Source organism: Lepidothrix coronata, unplaced genomic scaffold (genome assembly GCF_001604755.1).
Source record: "Lepidothrix coronata isolate B3197 unplaced genomic scaffold, Lepidothrix_coronata-1.0 Scaffold106, whole genome shotgun sequence".
In the NCBI taxonomy this organism is placed as follows: Eukaryota; Metazoa; Chordata; class Aves; order Passeriformes; family Pipridae; genus Lepidothrix; species Lepidothrix coronata.
In genome coordinates this window covers 432,743-451,497 of record NW_016690286.1, presented here as the reverse complement: position 1 = coordinate 451,497, position 18,755 = coordinate 432,743, and the positions used below count along the sequence as shown (strand labels likewise).

Genomic DNA, 18,755 nt, shown 5'->3' with positions numbered 1-18,755 from the left:
GCATTTTGCTACTCTGAGGCTATTGCAAATAGAGTTCACTGATAACACAATAGATTAAAGTTCTAAAGATGTTAGCACAGTCTACTTCTAGTTCTTTTATTGACTCACGAGGCTGAGCAGCTCACTTGACTTTTTCTTCCTCCCTCCCATACTTTTGTCTTTTCATCTCTTTGAAGAGATAGCAAACATTATCAAACATTTGAATCAGAAGCTGAGTCTTACCATATTTTTTAGATGCAGTCTAGCTACAATATAGCCTCAGCAGCAGCCTCTAGACATTACAGTCATAAAAAATTAATAGCATTAAATTATGGGTATTTAGAATCATTGTTTGAAAGAACTTTATTCTCAAAAGCTATTCTTGTGGAATTCATTAAACATCACAATATACCATTGTACTGTGACTCACTTCAAATAGTTAGGTACAGTTAGGAAAAAATGCTGATTTTTGTCTTCTACATTCTTTGCTATGTTTATCAGAAACCAAGGTTTCTACTCAGTCAGAGAGTTATACAATACTGCAGAGCAATGATGTCAAAGATAACCATAATAATATTCAAAATAATATAAATCGATGGTTCGCCCTCATGTGGTGTATTTAGCTCATTTCCAGAAAATAGCCAAGCCTCAGAGATAAGCAATTAAAATTATCTGGCAACTGAATACATTTCTAAACGAAGACAGATTGAAAAAGACTAGAAATACTGTATTTGGAAAGAAGAAAAATAGGAAAGGACATGACAGAGATCATACAAAGGTATTTAAAATAATAATGTGAATAGGCAAGAAAGTGGGTTTCATCTACACATGCAGTACCTAAACAAATGGACATTTAATGAAAGTGGAAGAGTAGCAATTTGAGCTAAATAAAGAATTTTTGTTTTTCAGACACACATACTTAAGACCATGAAATTCAATACCAACAGGATACATGAAACTTCTTGAAGTTATCTCCAATTCCTCACTGAACAAAAAGTTATAAAAGTAGAATTTACAAGAAAATTAATTTAATTTATAAAAATATAGGCTAGCTATGCAAACTTAAATGAAAAAAAGTAAGAAAAATATAGAAATATAGTGTTCTTCTTAGGGTATTAAAGTGTAACTTAAATGGTAAAGAAAAATTAGTATCTATGCTGAAACAGAGTTAACAAAGACAATGTATTTGAAAACAACAAAAGTACATTTACAAAGTTTTTAATTTGAAATGTCAAAATTAAATGTCACCAGATCCAGAAATACAAAACTAAGGAAAAAAGAAGGGTTGATATACATCAATGCAGTCTCTCAAATAACCTTAACTATGCCCTGTATGGTCTCAAGATGACAATTAATATTTTTGTTAATATTTTTGAGACCTTAGAATACAAACAGTTTTAAATGTATTTATTTTCTCTCAAACCAAACACTGAGAACTGCAAGACAGGGTGAAGATTTTCTGCACACCTTAATTTTCTTTCATTTTTACATTTTAACACACGTGGTTTCAAGTATGATTTTAATTTTGAACTTTCTTTGTTTAAAATTATATTTGCAGGTAATTACAAATGTTGTGCTATATTTTAAATTAAATCGTAGATAATCTTTAACTCTGCCTTAATGGCACCTATTTCTTTTTAACTTGATCACCCTCTTAAGTTAAAATCAAACACGTGACTGCTAAAAAATAATATTATCATACGGTGTTTCTAATCATTCCAAGAATCATACACACATATATGTTTCATTTTATGCAAGCTCTTATGGCCATGTTCATTGATATGCTGTGGATGTTTTATGCTACTTTGGAGTAGTGCAAAGCAGCTAGAGCATACTGGCTGGTTAAGACAAATTTACAACTTTTTGTTGAATAAAAACAGTGCAAAGTGGTTGGAAGGCACACTTCAGTTTCCTTCTCTCTCTTGCTTCTCCCTCACTCTTCTCAACACTCACATTTGTTTCCACTGCCTCCTGTATCTTCTATATTCTACTCTATGGAAACACAGCTCTCCTGCCCTCTGTAAACTCCAAGTACACACATAGATACATGTGCGTGTACAAAACAGACCTGAGCCTCTGTCTGCTGCCTGTTTTACTGAGCACATCTGGTATAATGTGGAGCTCATGAAAATAATTATTTGAACACTACTAGTCACCCATTGCTCTTATTTTTTCTGTAACTGTTGGCAGAAGAGAGCGGATTACATCCTCATAAACTCGAGCGTAAAATCATCCTCTTAGAAAATAGTCACCATCTCCTATTGCTTTCAAAGAGATTAAAGCAAATTTAACCTGAATAGGTGGAAGTAAATGATGAAACAAACTCTCCAGAGGGATACTCCAGGCCTTGAAAGTAATGTGAAAGAGTTGTGCCTTTTTGTTATCTTAGGAGAAAAGAGATGCCTGCCCTTTAGAAAAATGTCATTATTTCAAGGATTTCCGTAGCTATACCAATTGCTTAACGATGGTAAACATCAAACAACACTTTTCTGGCAGAACTAAATGGTATAGTGATTTGATTACTGCACTTTCCGTTATGCAGAGACTTCTCTCTCCTGCATTTTCTACTACCTCCTTGTAGTTAACATGAGCAAACTCACCTTCTTAGTAGAAATGGAAGAGAAATTAAAACACATTCTTTTATAAATGAATTAGCAGTCTTCATCTTAAAATTGGCTACTGTCATTTACATTTGATTTTGCCACAGAGTTAGTTCAAAAGTACAATAAACTCTTCATGTAGCACTGAAATCAAAATGGCAGACACAAACCAACACCATTATTTTTGCTATTCTCCACGATAGTCCCAGTGTAGCCACTCACTCAGCATGCCTTTGAAGTGACTACTCTGTATTATGCCTTCACATTTTCTTCATTTTTTTACACTGAACGTTGTTTTTTTCCTGAAGAAATAGAAATACTTTCTCGAACAGTTTGAAGGAAGAGTGATGCTCAATATTATTCAGTCCTAAAAGGATTTACTGAAAATAGATTTATCTAGTGATTTATGCAGTGGAAAATAACTAATATTCCGCTGCCTGCATGTATATATATGTAGACGTGTAAACGCTTACACTCTTCTACAAATATATTCTGGCCTAAGAACAATATACCTGATATCAAACACATTGTCATATATAATACCTGATTATGACCTGAACTCTAGAGACAGAAAAAAAGCTTTGGTCTTTTTTTTTCTGTGAACATTATCATTCAGAAGGATTTCTGCTGTGAAATTTGACAGTCAATCAAGCAGTAACAAGTTGCCTAGTGTCAAGGCTGGTGACACTTCGAATATGTGCTGGGTGCAATTCTGGGATGACATAAGGGCTCTGCTGGTGAGAAGGTGAAAGCTATGTGCACCTCCTAGGGATTTTTAGATTATTTTAATGCAAATTTCTCAGATCCTAAAAGGATTAAGCTCTGAAGGCTGCCTGTAAACAGAAAGCCTTGGCTTCTCTCCAAACAGGCTCCACCCATCTGCAAACTTACACCTTGGTTACAAGGGACAGGACCTTCACCAACACCCACTCCTGCCTTCATTAGGGACTAAATACTGAGTAACCTCTCTGTGTACTGGAGAGTAGGTATGATGTCCCTTATTTTTCTCTTAAAATTGAAGATGTTCAACCTTTTCTCCACCCCTTAGTTCAGATCTTGTCTGTAAGTCTGTCTATAAAACAAAGTAATTTAATAAAAAAACCACTTATTTTCTTAAAAACTGATTGCAGGTCAAAATTCCAGAACAACAGCTGACTTGCTGGGATATTTTACCAACTCTTCTGTTCATTTTCTCCAAGACTATACCTTCCTTTCTATCTATGGCTAAAGGATAAACTGTGGATCTCTCTTGCCTGACTACTGTCTCACAATTCTGTTCTGGTCAAACTGAGAACTCAGGCTACATTATGTGTGACACTTTGGATAACAGCAGGGATAGATTCTGGTCCACGGATAAGGTGTCTACGAGGAGTTGTATATTTACCTACCATTCAGACTAGATGCATAGAAAATAGCTACTGGTCTATCCCACACACTTCACAAATTTTTGTATTCACCCTTCAAATTTCCATGCTGTTTGCTTCATTGATCCCCACTCGAAACCATCATACCAGTCATACTAATCCATATCAATAAGCCCTACAGAGGGCACAGAAGGGGCTGAGAGGTAAGGAAACATTTCCTGTTGCTGATACTTGTTTGGAGAAAAAGAAAACAGCAGTATCTATTGTAATCAAGCAAGGATATTATAATTCTTAAAAAAAAAATAAAGGCAATTACCTATTTAACACAATGTGTAATTTTCACATTAATTACAACATTAATTACACAGTTAAATGGATGCATTTAAAATAGCAGCATTACACTTTTCACCATCAGCAATTTATTAAAGGGAAATCCTAAGCTTTATTTTGAATTTATGTGACTTAAAAATATAATAATTATAATTAAGTGTATGCCTGCACATGGTTAGCCAGTAGCTTACATGAATTTTATTTTCCTTATTTCACAGAAATAGTGCTGCTTTGCTTAGGCATAGAGATTGAAATTCCCTCTAATTCTGGAGTAATAGGCATAGCAGCAATATTAGCTGCTCCAAACTATTTACTAGTGTGCCTTAAAACAGAACTGTGAAGTTCGTATTTGTAAATGTACTATTAAGCCCATGTATTTGTCATCAGGATAGCAGTGGTACCAATTATGGTTACAGTTCAAGTTTTGTGAGTCTTCTGTTCAATAAGCTGCAACCACCACTCTCTGCATCAATAGATGGCCACATTACCTCTATCATTAGTGGAACAGTTTGGATCCAAATCAAGAATGTTGGGGTGGAAATACCAAATATATTAATATCAGACACTAATACCAGTTATTTGAACCATCCAGTTCCTTAACCTATATGAAAATCTCATCAAAGAATAAGATGTATCCTGGAAAGAGCTTGAGGCAATATTGAAGTGTAGGAAATTTGGAGCCTGCCACTTACTATTTGTTTAGACTCTTTTTTAAATACAGGCAAATGGAAATACAATTAGAACCTTTTCCACAATAACAGTGGGATATTGTGATAAATGCACTACTTCAAACTAAATATCTTAAAAGAGATTGGAGATACATGTTGGTTGTCTCATTGTCTTTCCTGCATACCATTTTCTACTAAATGAAAACCTCCTTACAAATATGTAGCATTTGCCCAGTCTCGAAGGGTGAGTTGCTCACTAAATCCTTCCATTAAACTGCATTACAATGAAAGGAAATGGTGTATGTAAGACAGGACTACTGAAACTCTAAAAGACTGTGTTTTAAACTAGTTTTCTCTTCTCTGGTCCCATGAAAATAACACTAAATATTATGATGCATCACCTATGAAAGGATAAAATTTCATTTAGAATTACCTATTGAAAGTGAAGAGAAATAGAGCATGCAACAATTCCTATCATTCTTACTGTGATATTTCACAATTATTTACTTTTAGGTAAATAACACTTTACCACAATTCACAGGAAAAGCTAATGCTCAAATCTGTGAGCATCACAATGAGTCTTTTAAATGAATGAGAGACACTGGATTTGGGCCATACTTCACATTACTTTCTATCTGCTCTACAGGCATGTAACTGCAATCAATGTGAATGTGAACAGCAATTTTCTTCTACCTGGTGTAAATACTTGTATTCAAATGTTATAGGTAGTCATTTTTTAATGAAAAAAACAGTGACCAATTAGTAACTAGAAATTATTCTGTTAATTCTGCATGGATGATCACAACAATTAAATTATCCTTTTACATTATTTACTAAACTCTCATATACTGGGATACCAGAATTAAGTTCGTTTCATCATAGGTCATTCTCCTTACTTTCAGTATTACATTAGCTCTTATTCATGTGCTTATGCTCTACAACTAGTTTTCAAAACTTTTAAAGGTACCAACCTGAATGCTGTGAGATACTCAACATCACCCATAGGGGGGTCCAAGCCACCTGTCCAAGCGATATTTATGTTATACCCTTCACCAGGGCCACTTCCAACCTGAAAATTAGGAATAAAATGCTAAAAGGAGTGAAAAAAAGAGGAAAAAGGAGGAGGAAAAGAGAGAGGGAAAGGGAAAAAAAAAAAAATCTCAAATGTGCTTTAGAAACAAACATCAAACAACATGTCAGATCAGCCTAGCCTTGTTTGACAAGGACTGCTCTGGGTTATGCACTTGTTCTCTACTGGTCCCCTGCTCCCAGTGGACAATTTGGTAATCTGGTGTAATTTAAAGAACCAGAGAAGGACAAGAAAATTAGGGGTAATCATGCAAAGCAATTACCTGAAAGATACAAATAAAAATGGGGCTCTAAAGAAATAAACCTAACCTCATTTGGGGCTCCACTGCCAGGGAAGAAGTTGCCTTCATCATAGCGATGGAGGGAAACATACAGGATGCTGGGGTCAGCATAAAAAGCCTGCTGTGTACCGTTGCCATGGTGAACATCCTAAAGGAGAAAGAAAACAGATGACAAATGTAATAATGTCCAACTCAGTGTAGAGAGCTCAGTTCTGCTTTCTTTTACACCCCCCTCCTCTCTCTCTCTCTCAGTTTCTCTCCCTCTCCCTTGCCCTCCTTTTGTCTTTTCCTTTCCCCCTCCCTTCACCACCCCATACTTCCTGAACTTTCAGGTAAATTACTCTTTAATGCACTCATTTTTTAAACTGGCTTCTAAAAATCAGGAAACCATAGCGAGCGTGCCCTGGAGACTCCAGATGAGCAGTCATTGAGAAATCCCAGTCCTTTTGTACAATTAGATATTTATACACCGGCTCTTTGTACTCCTTGCCTCAGTGATGGAATCTAGCATCCTGTTTTATGGAAGAATTTTATGACTTATTAACTGCCAACAGTTCATAACCCCTCAGGCTTAATTAACTAGCCTCATTGGCCTCTGAAGAAAGACTAATGTTTAAACTACAAACTAGTATTTTGCAGAAGGATCTATGGTTTACAGAGCTTTTTCACAATTCTTGACAGAACACTAAACATAAGAGTATTCATTGATTTGCCAAGTTCCACTATTGAGGTCAAAGGCTCTGCGACCAGCTGAGTAAATTGGCTTTCTTGAAACATTCAGTTCAGTTCAGTCCCTCAGCAGTTAGATCCACATCAAAAGAGATGCCAGATGCAGAAAGGACTTCATACTTCATTTTTGCAAAATCATGACGGCAACAGTTGAAGACATAGGAATATGATCTCATTAGCTATTAAATCATCTGGCAGATAGGATGGTGCCTTTCACAATCGAGGAGTGACCTTGGCTAGTCTCCATATTTCAAACATTATATAACAACAGTGAAAAAATTCTGTCGTTACATAAAATACTGAAAAAGAAATGCTGACAGTATATCTATGTAACAAAGGCTGATGATGCAGGCTTTTCAATTTTTTGAAATTGAAAAGCTGTACTATGTGGTTAGGCACATAAGAATTCTACAAGTAAAAATGGAGAATCCACTTGCCTTTCAGTAAAAGAAAAGTAAGAAAAAAAGTTTCTTCACTGGCATTTCTAAGAGGTTGAAAAGTTATAGATATTATTAATTCTCCTCTGTTAAGCCATCCCTTTGACATTTCTGATTTACAGAATAAAGAAGGAGGACAGACAAAGTACTCTGAATGGCAACACCCAGTCACCCAGTCTGTATTTACTTTACAAATGTTATGAGGTCTAAATCAAATTTAGTATCAGAGGAACGACAGTCACATTTTCCTCAGAATGCATAGACCCCGGGAAGGTTCAAGGTGTACCTCAAGATGTACACTGTCAACAGCACAGCAAGCACTGACCATTGCTTGTCCTCCTTGCAGCTGATGCAGCCCATGACTTTTACCCACATTGTTCAGAACTCTCTACATTGATTGAGTCTTACTTGTACTGCATTGTGCTTGACTTGGTCCTTCTTTGGGACCTCTGTAGGGTAATATTATAATGGTTTCTTTTCTCAGTTGAAAGTACTTGAAACAACATGAGGATGGAGTTACAGCCCAACTGTGACTTAATGCCAAGGGTAAATGTAACACATTAGAGGTGCAAAGGAGTACACACTGGTGTGATGGTGTTGAAGACTTGAAGGCAGCCAGCGCAGTGTTAGAGGGTTCTGACTGGCACATGAAGTAAACTCTGGCATGCAGACTAACCTTGAAAATCCATTCAGTCTTCAGCTGTGACAGAAGTGATTGGTTTACCCCAACACAGACTCAAATCCTGCTAACATGCATACAAGTATGGATGATCTTGGAATGAGGATTGCAACCTGAGCAGCTGTGCTGGGCACATATACAGATCTGCAGGGATTATGACTAAAAACACAATAGGACTTCATTTTGTGATTTTAGTTTTTCTTTTCCATGCATATTTGGGGCTTTAGATAACAGTTTCCAAATGGGAAGAAAAAAATACTTAAGTAGCATAGAGACACCTTTTTCTCCTTTTTATTTTTTTTTTAATTCAAATCTCAAAGCTATCTTTCTTGTCTAAACCTTAATTTCACTAAGGGTTACTCAGTTTTGAAGAGCAGTAACTTCTCTGGTTAGACAAAGGAATGTGTTCTTTAAGACTGCGGATGTTAGCATGTGGGAAATGAGTTCATAATCTGCCCTTAGTAGATCAAATGTATTCAGGGTATGTAAGTCAGTTCAAAAACAGAGATTTATCCAAGTGGTGGGTAAGGGAAAAAAAAATGTCAGAGTTTTAGTGTAGAAATAAATGAAGGGAAGATTGATAACTAAAAAGTTAAGAATTTATATATGAAAACGTTGCAACTATGAAGACAACATTTAATTTGTAACTAGAGTATACTTTAGTGTGTGGGATTGGATATTACTTTTTAATATTTATATTGTAGTAACATGTATAACTGCCAACTTACATGGGATCCTGCTGTGCTAGTCACTATCAAAATATAATCTTAAAGGTTAATTTCAAGTCTAACATCTGTAATTCCATTCTTTCCTTCAGATGCTCTAAGTTCTCTGTTGGTGGGAATAAAGACATCACTATTAACTTGTTCATTCATTCAGTTTGTCCTGTGATTTATCCATAGTTTGCATGCATAAGAAATCTTCCATATGAATTTTTGTACATCATTACTCTGACCATAGAGCAGACTGGGGACTGGACTGCAACTGCTCTAGGAATGAAGCAATCAGTATCAGCCATATATTTCTTCCTTTTCATCAGCTGAGTTATTCTGGCCAATGGGACAGAGTTAGAGAGAGGTTGAGCATTCCCTATGTACTTTCCTGGGCAAGGATAGGCAGCTTCACAGGTAATCATTTGCACAGGTAATGATTTGCACATCTAACCTTGCTTTGAAAAGCTGAAGCTGAATTTCTAAGTGCTTATTGCCTAAGTATGTCAAAGGGAAATGTTTTCTTTTCCTGACAAGGCAGATTTAATACTTATAGACAAAAGGACTTAGAAAAATCCACAAAATGCAAACTTTGAATAGGATTTTCCTATTAAAAATGAGAATAAACAGAGACTCTACTTTTGGCCAGCACTTACATCAATGAACTGAAAGATTCAAGTCAATGAACAGACACAACATATAGTAGAAGTGAATTTTTCAAAAATACTAGTTTCTGTCAGTTTATAATTATGTTTATAAATTATAGGAGACCAATCTGAGAAATATTTGAAAAACATTCTAAGAATACTTAATCTACCCATATACTTATTTTACCACTAATTTTTCACTTGCCATTCCTTCTCCCATACTCCCCCTTTCTCTGCTTCTCTTCAACAGCCAGTACGCGTGTTTAACTGAACAAAAGTGCTAGATGGTAAGGCCATGACTCCACAATAAGATTTAATTATGAGTGCAGATATGAACAAGATTTAGACTATTAAGCCCTGCACTTCAAAAACCCTTTAACATATTTTGTCTTTAAATCTTTTATCACCTGCAAAAATTAATTAAGTGCAGATGTAACAGGTTAGGTTTTGATGCCAGGGTTCATTTCCTGTCTATGCTTTGTCAGACACCCTATTACACCTCGTCATGAACTGTAGGAAAACAAAAATGGTGCTCATAAATCAGCATTCAACTTTCCTTGGGCTTTACATTGGGCTGATCCTTTAAGTGCAAGGCAGAGCTCCAATTCATTATTCATGAAAATAATACAGCCAACATGCCAAATGTCATCTGCATTTAAATAATCCATTTGTTAAACATATTAAGTATTGTGTAAGAATGCCTTCTATTAAAATACAAGACTAATCCAATGAAGTGGTTTTTTAATCACATAGCTTTCCTTCAGGGAACCATCAAAACCTGACATACATGACTTGAAAGCTTCTTAGAGGGAATGACCTGCTGATTTGTTTAATAATATTGAAGTTACACAACAAGTCAAATCATTGCTAGCTGGGCAAAGTGGCCAATTTGGTTATCAATGCAACAACATCCTTTAAAGAACATCTGACTAAAGTTTGTATTCTGTAGGGAAAAGTAAACTTGGGTTCTGTAGGGTTATTTTAACGGTGGAAGTATCAATTCATTTAAGGACCATAAAAGTTGCCCTGATCTGTGCCTTCTTCTCATTAAATTGCAGTTAACACCATTAAAGTGAAACATACATGTTTATAGCTTCGGTGCTGCCATCCTGGCTTTAATGAGTTCCCAAAATCAGAGGAAATGCACACCTTTATTACTTGTAGGAATTAAAAGCTGGAAAGTCTGACATATAAATACAAATTCATTATATTTTATCTAGATGCATTGAAAGTGTGATGCTTGCCAAGAATACATACCAGATCTACAATCAATATCTTGCCTATATTTAGCTTGTCTCTCAAGTATTTGGCAGTAATTGCAATTGAATTAAAAAAGCAGAACCCCCTGTGGAATAGAGAAGAACAGAAATAAGAAAGCAAATCAGTCAGGAAAATAGCTATAAATAATGTTCAGAGCATTTTAAAAAATGCTATATGATCTCTGAGGCCATAAATCTGCTTCTGGGAGTACCTGGAAAGCCTTTTCAGTCATCTGCTAACAATTACAGTTCTTCAGAGACATGCACAACGCAGGTGATTGCCAGTAACCTTAGTGCTCCAAGATGGGCAATATTCCCTGGTACTTACATGGCTGTTGATTCTTCAGCATGATGGCCTGGGGGCCTTACAACAGCAAAGCCATTCTGTAAGAACAAGATAGGTTTTCAATTATCAGCTTAAAAAAATACTTGACTGAGTGCAAAACAGAGCAGCAGGCAGATGGGATTGAAATCTATTAGAGGCTCTTTTTCTGTCCAATCACCCATTCACAGTACTGCCAGAAATAATATAGTTGAGAACAGTGGCATATAAACTTACATAAATACACGCATGCACATACATACATATACACACAACATGATCTAAAGAGGAGGAAAAAGGCAGGATGAGAAAGCCCTTGTTATCAATTCTGCTGTCTAGAATTCACATTTAAAGGAAGCATCTAAGATCATGTGATGTTAATTTGCTCCATCTTGACATGCTTCAAAATCAAAGTAGCTTGAGGTTTATATTTTACATGATTATCCACTGTTGACCTTACCTCTGTATGGACTAAATGATAAATTCAGACCCACACACATATTATTTCTAACAGTAGAAAAAGGGCGACAATGAATATCCCATATTTCTGCAAACCATAAATTAAACTTGGGAACCTGCCATGCTTGCAAGTTTAATAGATTCCCTAAAGTCATTTTCTAATACACGTTCTGGAACTGTATATAATTTTCATAAAGTACAGCACTAGGATCAGTGATGATCAAGGAATTTTTGCCTCTAGAGTCACTGAGGATAAAAGAAAAATGAAAATTCCTTCCTTCCAGTGTGGGTAAGGTAAAGGGAAAATGTAGAAGTTCTGGCAAGGTAGCTCTGTTCAGAAAGTCAGATTATATATTAAAGAAGCAAGTGTTTCATAAGGTTGTGTATCATATCAAATTTCTCTTACAACAGATTAAGAAATAATACCACTGCTTCATTACACTTACTCTTTATTTCAGCTACTCAAGATGGTTTATTCTACTCAGCTATATATTTGCCATCGAATTAATGATGATTACCACCTACATAAAAATAAGAAATTGTAATCTGTACATGACGTATCAGCCAAACTTGTATTTTCACATCGCCTCACACAAATACCATCAAGCATTGTATTTTCAGAGAGGAGGGGACAGGAAAAAAAGACTGGAATATTTCTGTATTTAATGATCAGTATTAAAGGAATCCAGTTCAATATACTCAAACTAGATAAATGTGAATGTTTCAGCCTTCTCTTATCTGAAAAAAACATAACAATCATTAAACTTTCACTCACGCAGGTGTAAATAATGGCAGTTAATAGAGTTAGATTGGTTCCTGTGAAATCTGTTTATTTACAATCCTATGGATGTGTGTTTTGCGTGTATCTGTGCAATTGTCTACCTATGTTGATTCACTGGCATTACTTTATAAACAAATACTATCAGGTTGTCTCATTTAATTTGCTGCTAAATGTAATCCAAGCAGTCAGCTGCAAAGTTTTGTGGAGCATGGCCAAAGTTCTATCAGACTTCAGTAAACTTAAATTACAATGAAAACAGAGTGCATCTGTAACAGTGGTTCTTCTGGCCACCATTTAAAGAATCTGAGGGATTTGACATCATGCCTTATTATGCATTAAATGTCCGCATTAAAAAACCAAAACCAACCCCCCAAAAATACAACAACCCAACAATTAAAGGCACAAAAAATATATACGTTCTGATTTAGGCAGGCATTCCTGGAGACGGGATATAAACTGCCTATAGATCAAGCACACCAGCAAAAAAAAAAAAAAAAAGGCCTTGTGGACTGCAGTAATCCACAGAACTAAACCAGCTTTAGACTTAGCTAAAACCCTATTCCTTATCCTTCTGAGGGTTTTTTAACATTTCCTTTTTACACAAAATATGACTTAGAGAAGAATTCAGTAAAGAATTCTTTTGTAGCATTCATGAAAAAACAAAGTATGTGTATGCTGAGGAATGTACAGATAATGATGTGGAAAAAAACTCAGCAAAGAGGGTATTACTATAGAGAGAGCATGATGCTACCTGTATTTTGTTCTCCCAATATTTTTACAAATTTGGAAAAAGTCCATGCAAGGCTTACAACTGCCCCTGCTCAGCTCACAGTTCATTATCATCTAACTTTATCAGCATTCCCGAGAGATCAATATAATTAAGACAATTATCTCTGGGAGGATTTCATTGGGCAATATAGAGACAGAAAACATCAATACTGTTGTTTTTGACAACATGACAGTACAGTACATGGTTCTCTTTTCTGTTCCTTTATTTTGACATGACTCTTTGGAAGTCCTGTTCTGTGACATCTAGAGAATTTCTGCAATCAGAACTTAACTATTACAGTTCTCCATGAGCATGCAGGATAACCACATCAGGTGACCATATTTTATGTGTTTTTACATTACAAAATGTTCAGTGTTCACATGGGAAATTTTCTTTTTTAAAAAATACAATGCATATTTCATACCAATGTTAAAACATATAGTCGAATTATACCAAACACTGAAAAATAGTTACCATACAGTACTAACAGCAACTTTTGCGCAATTGATAAAAACACTTCATTTGTCCTCCTTTCAAGCTTTGCCTGAACACAGTGTACATTAGCACAATGGAATGTGAATTCTTTTCTTTAGGCAATTTTTAAATACCAGACAGTGAGCTCAGAACAGTAGATAAAAAGACAAAAATCTGCTTTAAAGACAGAAAGACTAACACAGAGCAATATGTTAAAAATTAAGCCAACACACATAAATGCAAAGCATTTTTGTACAGAGCCTTATTTATACTAGGATACAGACACCTTTATAAGTAGACAGAACATTACACTGACTGACAGACGCGAACATTAGAAAAAGGATTCATGTGTGTGCCATTATGTGATTACCTTTATTTGAGCATAAAGAGTAAAGACTGAATAGAGATATTCTACAATCTGTGCATATTTGAATAACAAAGGAAGAGAAGTCTGTCCAAATTTAGTTTACACGGACCCCTAGTAGATAAACCCACTGAGTTGGACCTTTAATGAAAACTAAAAAACGTGTTAATATTTTTCCACAGTAAGCTAAGTATTCTCTTCTTTCATGACTCTAAATAGGTACTTGGATTTTTGATCTCCAGAGGTGCACATCCTACTGTGGCCTTCTTGTCTTTGGTGGTAGAGTTGATTCCTTTCTGTAGTGTGCTCAGTTACAGTACTGGGCTACATCATGCCCAGGCCTCTCCATGAACCTTTCCAAGACAAGTACTCAAGACAATACCATAACATGGGTGATTAATTCAGGGCTTGGGACTGGACTGACCACCTATTGTAGAGTTCCACTGGTGTTTCTATTATACACGGTGGTAAAACGAGACATAGGCAATTTTTCTCTAGGGCAACATGTGGTCACTGTGGCGAGGCGTGAATGACTCTTCCCTTCATATGACAGTGAGGAGCTTGCTCTGCCTTGATTCCAAGTGGACCAAAAGTGACCTGGCCAGTCGGGTACTCCAGGTATGGTGAGAAGCCTCGCTGAGAAGCAGTGTATACTAGTTTCAGTCTGGTACTACTCTAGTAAAATTATCTGGCTTTTTGTTACTGCAAAAAAAGCCAGTGCCATGCAAGAAATAGCAATGAATCCCAGCAGGCACTCCAAGAGCACTTACTGAAGCAGTAGAAGACCCAGGTTCAACTACTTCTTGAACATGGGGATGAATTTCTAAATATTTTTCCCACACCTCTTTGTGTATTTAGATTATGTGGTCCATAAAGTAGATATTGAGACACATCTTTTCAGTCTGAGATTTCTAACAATAGGTCTAGAGTCATGCATGCTCTTCCTCAGCTCTTATTCAGACATCAAAACCTTGAATTATTATTATTATTATTACATTCCTTCCAGCTGAAGGAATTGAAGGTCTTCTTGTATTTTAAGCTGTAAAGCCTTGTATGAAAGAGCAATACCATCTAACCCAACTATTCAAGAGGCAACGGGCACAAACCAAAACATCAGAGGTTTCATCTGAATATATGAAAATAACCTTTTACTATGCGGGTGACTGAGCAACGGAACAGACTGCCCAGAGAGGTTGTGGAGTCTCCATCCCTAGAGATACACAAAGTAGCTCAAGGGTCACTCTATTTGAGCAAGGAAAGTGGATGAAATGACCTCCTGAGGTCACTTTCAACCTCAACTGTTTTTGAGATTCTGTTCAGAAGTTCATAATCTTTGAGAAAAGGCTTTCAGGAAAATGGGTGTAATCCCTAATAATGAGTAAATTTCTCACCAGAACTTTTTCCTGTTCACTAGTTGATATAACAGCACACCTTGCCAAGGACAGCTTTCTTGGGAACCTCTGTGTATTTCAGATGGAGACCTGGTAACTAACTCAGGGTCTGAATTCCACACTTGAAGGTAAGGTTAGGTGTTAAAGTTGCTATTTTCTACATGTCTAAATCCCTTAACCTATGTAGCATTTAGCTCTTTAAATTAGCAGTGCTTAAACATGGCATTCTTGGACTTGCACTTACAACTGGTAACAGGAAGAAGATAATCCTATTCTTACCAATGCCACTTATGCTGTAACACAATCCCAAACTATGCCACCCATCAGGGAGGGTAAGCAAAAGGGGGAGTGGTATAAGGCTGAGACAATCCTTGGGTACCTGTTTAGGACAATTCTGCAAGCTACTCATACTGCCAGAGCAGGAGCCAGTATCTGACCCTGGGGGTCTACGAATTCAGTGAGGAAGAACCTGTGATTTAACAAAGCAGTATTAGAAGCATGTAGATTTGCCAAGAAAATAGTAATGGACAGGAGGGAATACCATTTTGTCTTGCAGAGGAAGGTAGTAGAGGCCAAGAACACAGAAATGGACATTAAACATCGAACTCTGATGGAAACAAAGAGTTCCCTGTCTGCTTTCCTGAAGGTCTAAGAGGATGGCACCAGAAAATACACAGGAGAAGTTGGTGCTTGCTGACTAACTTCTATACAACCATGATGCTCTGTTTAGCCACAATTAGTGTTAACTATATTGGGAAAGAAAGCAGAGAGAGAGTTTTAAGTACAGAGTGGTCATGGAGATAAGCTATGTACCACACATATAATTAAAGTTGTATGATTATATGAAATAATAACAGTCATTCAGCTATAAATATAACCATAATTGCTGGAATAAAGTATATAAGAGATGGTTTCATATGAAATTTTGCAATTTTTGTAACTTTGTAAAAGCACAGAATACAAACTTCTATCTAAAAGATTTCATTGGTAATTTTGATTGATGGCTTTTATCAACCGTATCTTTAACAGTAGTAAAATAAGCATTCATTTGTTTTGCATGAAAAGTACTGTCCAGGAGGCACCTGAGCACAGAGCACTTTCCAGGAAAGGAGATTTTTGTAGGTAACCAGAGGAGCTGTATGGGGTTTTGGGTTGTTCAGGCAGGCATGGAAATTTGCTGGCCGGAAGCTTTACTGGAGGAAAGACACTGTGGGACTGGGAAGACATTTGTTTTCAGATATTTTTGTTTATTATATCTTTAAAATGATAATTCCTTTCAGTTTTTTGTTCCAAGAAAACATAGCAGTAGAGCTGTGAAAGAGAGCTGAAGATTTTTAAACAGAATACTTTTAAGACTAGAAAACTAAGAACATGGGGAGAAGAGGAGGTCGATTAAGCTAATTCTGTTTATTCACTAGATTAGTGCTACTTACCACATGACGATTCCTTCACAGTCCTGTGTGACAAAGGCCTTGAGAACAGTAAAAACCAAGCTTACTTGGAATGAGAGTTTCAGGTTCAATTTAAGTCATCCATGGATTATACAAAGACACCAGAGTAGCAATGACCAAACGCAGGAGGTTTATTTTGGTATTGATTCAACCTGACTTATCAGAAAGAACCATCCCAGGAATGTATCAGATTATGGTTTGGAGGAAACTCATTTCAATTGCTTTCATTCTGTTAAATGACCCCTAACTACCAGCAGGGCAACTTTACATGTGTGTGTGCACACACATACATATGATAAGGCAGAAAAAGGCCATATGCTTCACTCGATTCAGCTGAAGTGGATATTCGGGACAGTCCTCAGACCATGCTTTTAACTTATGTGCCTTTTTTCTTGAGTGCTCTTTTGGAAAACTGCTTCTTAATTCATTCAAAGTTTTTCTTTTTTTTTTTTTTTTTTAAACAGGGAATAATCATACAAATCCTATCAGCTCTTGATAGTTTACTGTGTAGGTCTCTTCTGTTTCAAATTTGTCAAATTAAAAATATGTGGCACTACATGTTTCTATCACAGAAAAGTGTTGGCATCACCAACATTGACATATTTAAAGGATATACAAAGTGAACTAGACAGTAATCCTTATTATGGGTTCTGTACTTAAAATAATTAATCCTGGCTTATAATAGTACTGAAGGGGGTCACCTGAGGCTGAAGAAAAATGTTTCAGAAGTGTTCCTTTGGATTTTCAGTAGTTCCATGGATTGCTCTGGTACCGAGTTACCAATGATGACAAAAAGTCATCTCCCATTGCAAAAAGAAGTTCTTATTAGATATACTCTTTCTAAATTATATTTTCCACCTGTACTTTTATACCTGCCAGTCAATTTTGAGCTATCAAGGGACAGTCAGAGAAATGTACAATTTGTTATCAGAAAAGAAGTTTAGACACGTGTAGTGTTCACAAAACAACACACAATAAAACAACCATTACAACAACAAATAACATTTTGGAGGACATTATTCAAGAAAGTATAATTATTGCAGAATTATCATACTAACGTAATACACTATCTGAATATCAAGTCCTTAAATGTAGTATCAACCATTTCATAAACACCTAATATATGGCAACAAAACAAATGGCAGCATCAGTTTGAATAATTTCGTTAACAAAATGAAAATATCAGCAACTTAAACTCTTTCAGGAAAAAACACCCATGATTTGGCAAGCTAAGTCCTAACAGTGAGATTCTTTGGAAGCTCTAAGAGTTACAAATGACATCTGAAACCCAAAAGACCATAGATGCAGAAACTCTCCTTGTTTTCCTCTGAGACTTGTCTAATGTGGGATTTGGACAACCTCTGTACTCATCCAGTTGGGCAGCGGGAGGGAAGTACCTGCTGTGTAGGACAGACACATATAGGCAAGGGGAGAGTCTCCTGGTGTCTCGTTGCCTGTGAGTGAAGTAGCGTGACAGCAGGGAGGGGAGATGAACTGAGCTGAGCATGCAAGGGAAGCAGCTGGACCTGTCTGAAATAAATGGGAAGGGAAGGCAGGACAGCACCTCCCAGTGCCACCTCCTGTGGCAATGAGAGGAATGAGATCCTTAGCAGACACTTTCAGGAAAGAAATGCTCTCTCTGCAGATGCAGATCTTTTAGGACCCTCTCTCTGAAAGTGTGGTCATTAGGCAGAGGCTAGAGACAATGATTCATAAGCCAAGTTCATGAGCTATACTGCATGCAAAAAATCATATGCAGGGCACTATCTGTATTTCTTCTCCAAGACCTAAGGAATATATCATAAGACTTCTCTAATCTGATAAAATTTTTTATTGGATATAGCTAATGACTGGTGGAATTCCATCCACCCAGATCCATATACTTCCCTCTTCTAAAGATCTGTGGCCAACCAGCAGACTATTAAAAGCTATCTGCATAAATTTGTTGGGGAAATTAGAAAGGAGCAAAGGT

The 18,755-nt window shown here is 36.4% G+C and overlaps 1 protein-coding gene across 13 annotated transcripts in view; it reads right to left on the bottom strand.

The window, feature by feature from the left end:
• Positions 1–18,755, bottom strand: part of HDAC9 (histone deacetylase 9) — a 392,579-nt gene that overhangs the window by 87,896 nt on the left and 285,928 nt on the right. For 12 of the 13 annotated variants that reach the window (XM_017823859.1, XM_017823867.1, XM_017823868.1 and 9 more), the window contains 4 exons: positions 11,101–11,156; positions 10,771–10,858; positions 6,340–6,459; positions 5,913–6,010 (listed from right to left, as the gene is read on the bottom strand). In XM_017823859.1, coding sequence (XP_017679348.1) covers positions 5,913–6,010; positions 6,340–6,459; positions 10,771–10,858; positions 11,101–11,156 — 362 coding nt within the window. The remainder of the gene's footprint in view (positions 1–5,912; positions 6,011–6,339; positions 6,460–10,770; positions 10,859–11,100; positions 11,157–18,755) is intronic. The other variant, XR_001876264.1, reaches the window with a different exon arrangement.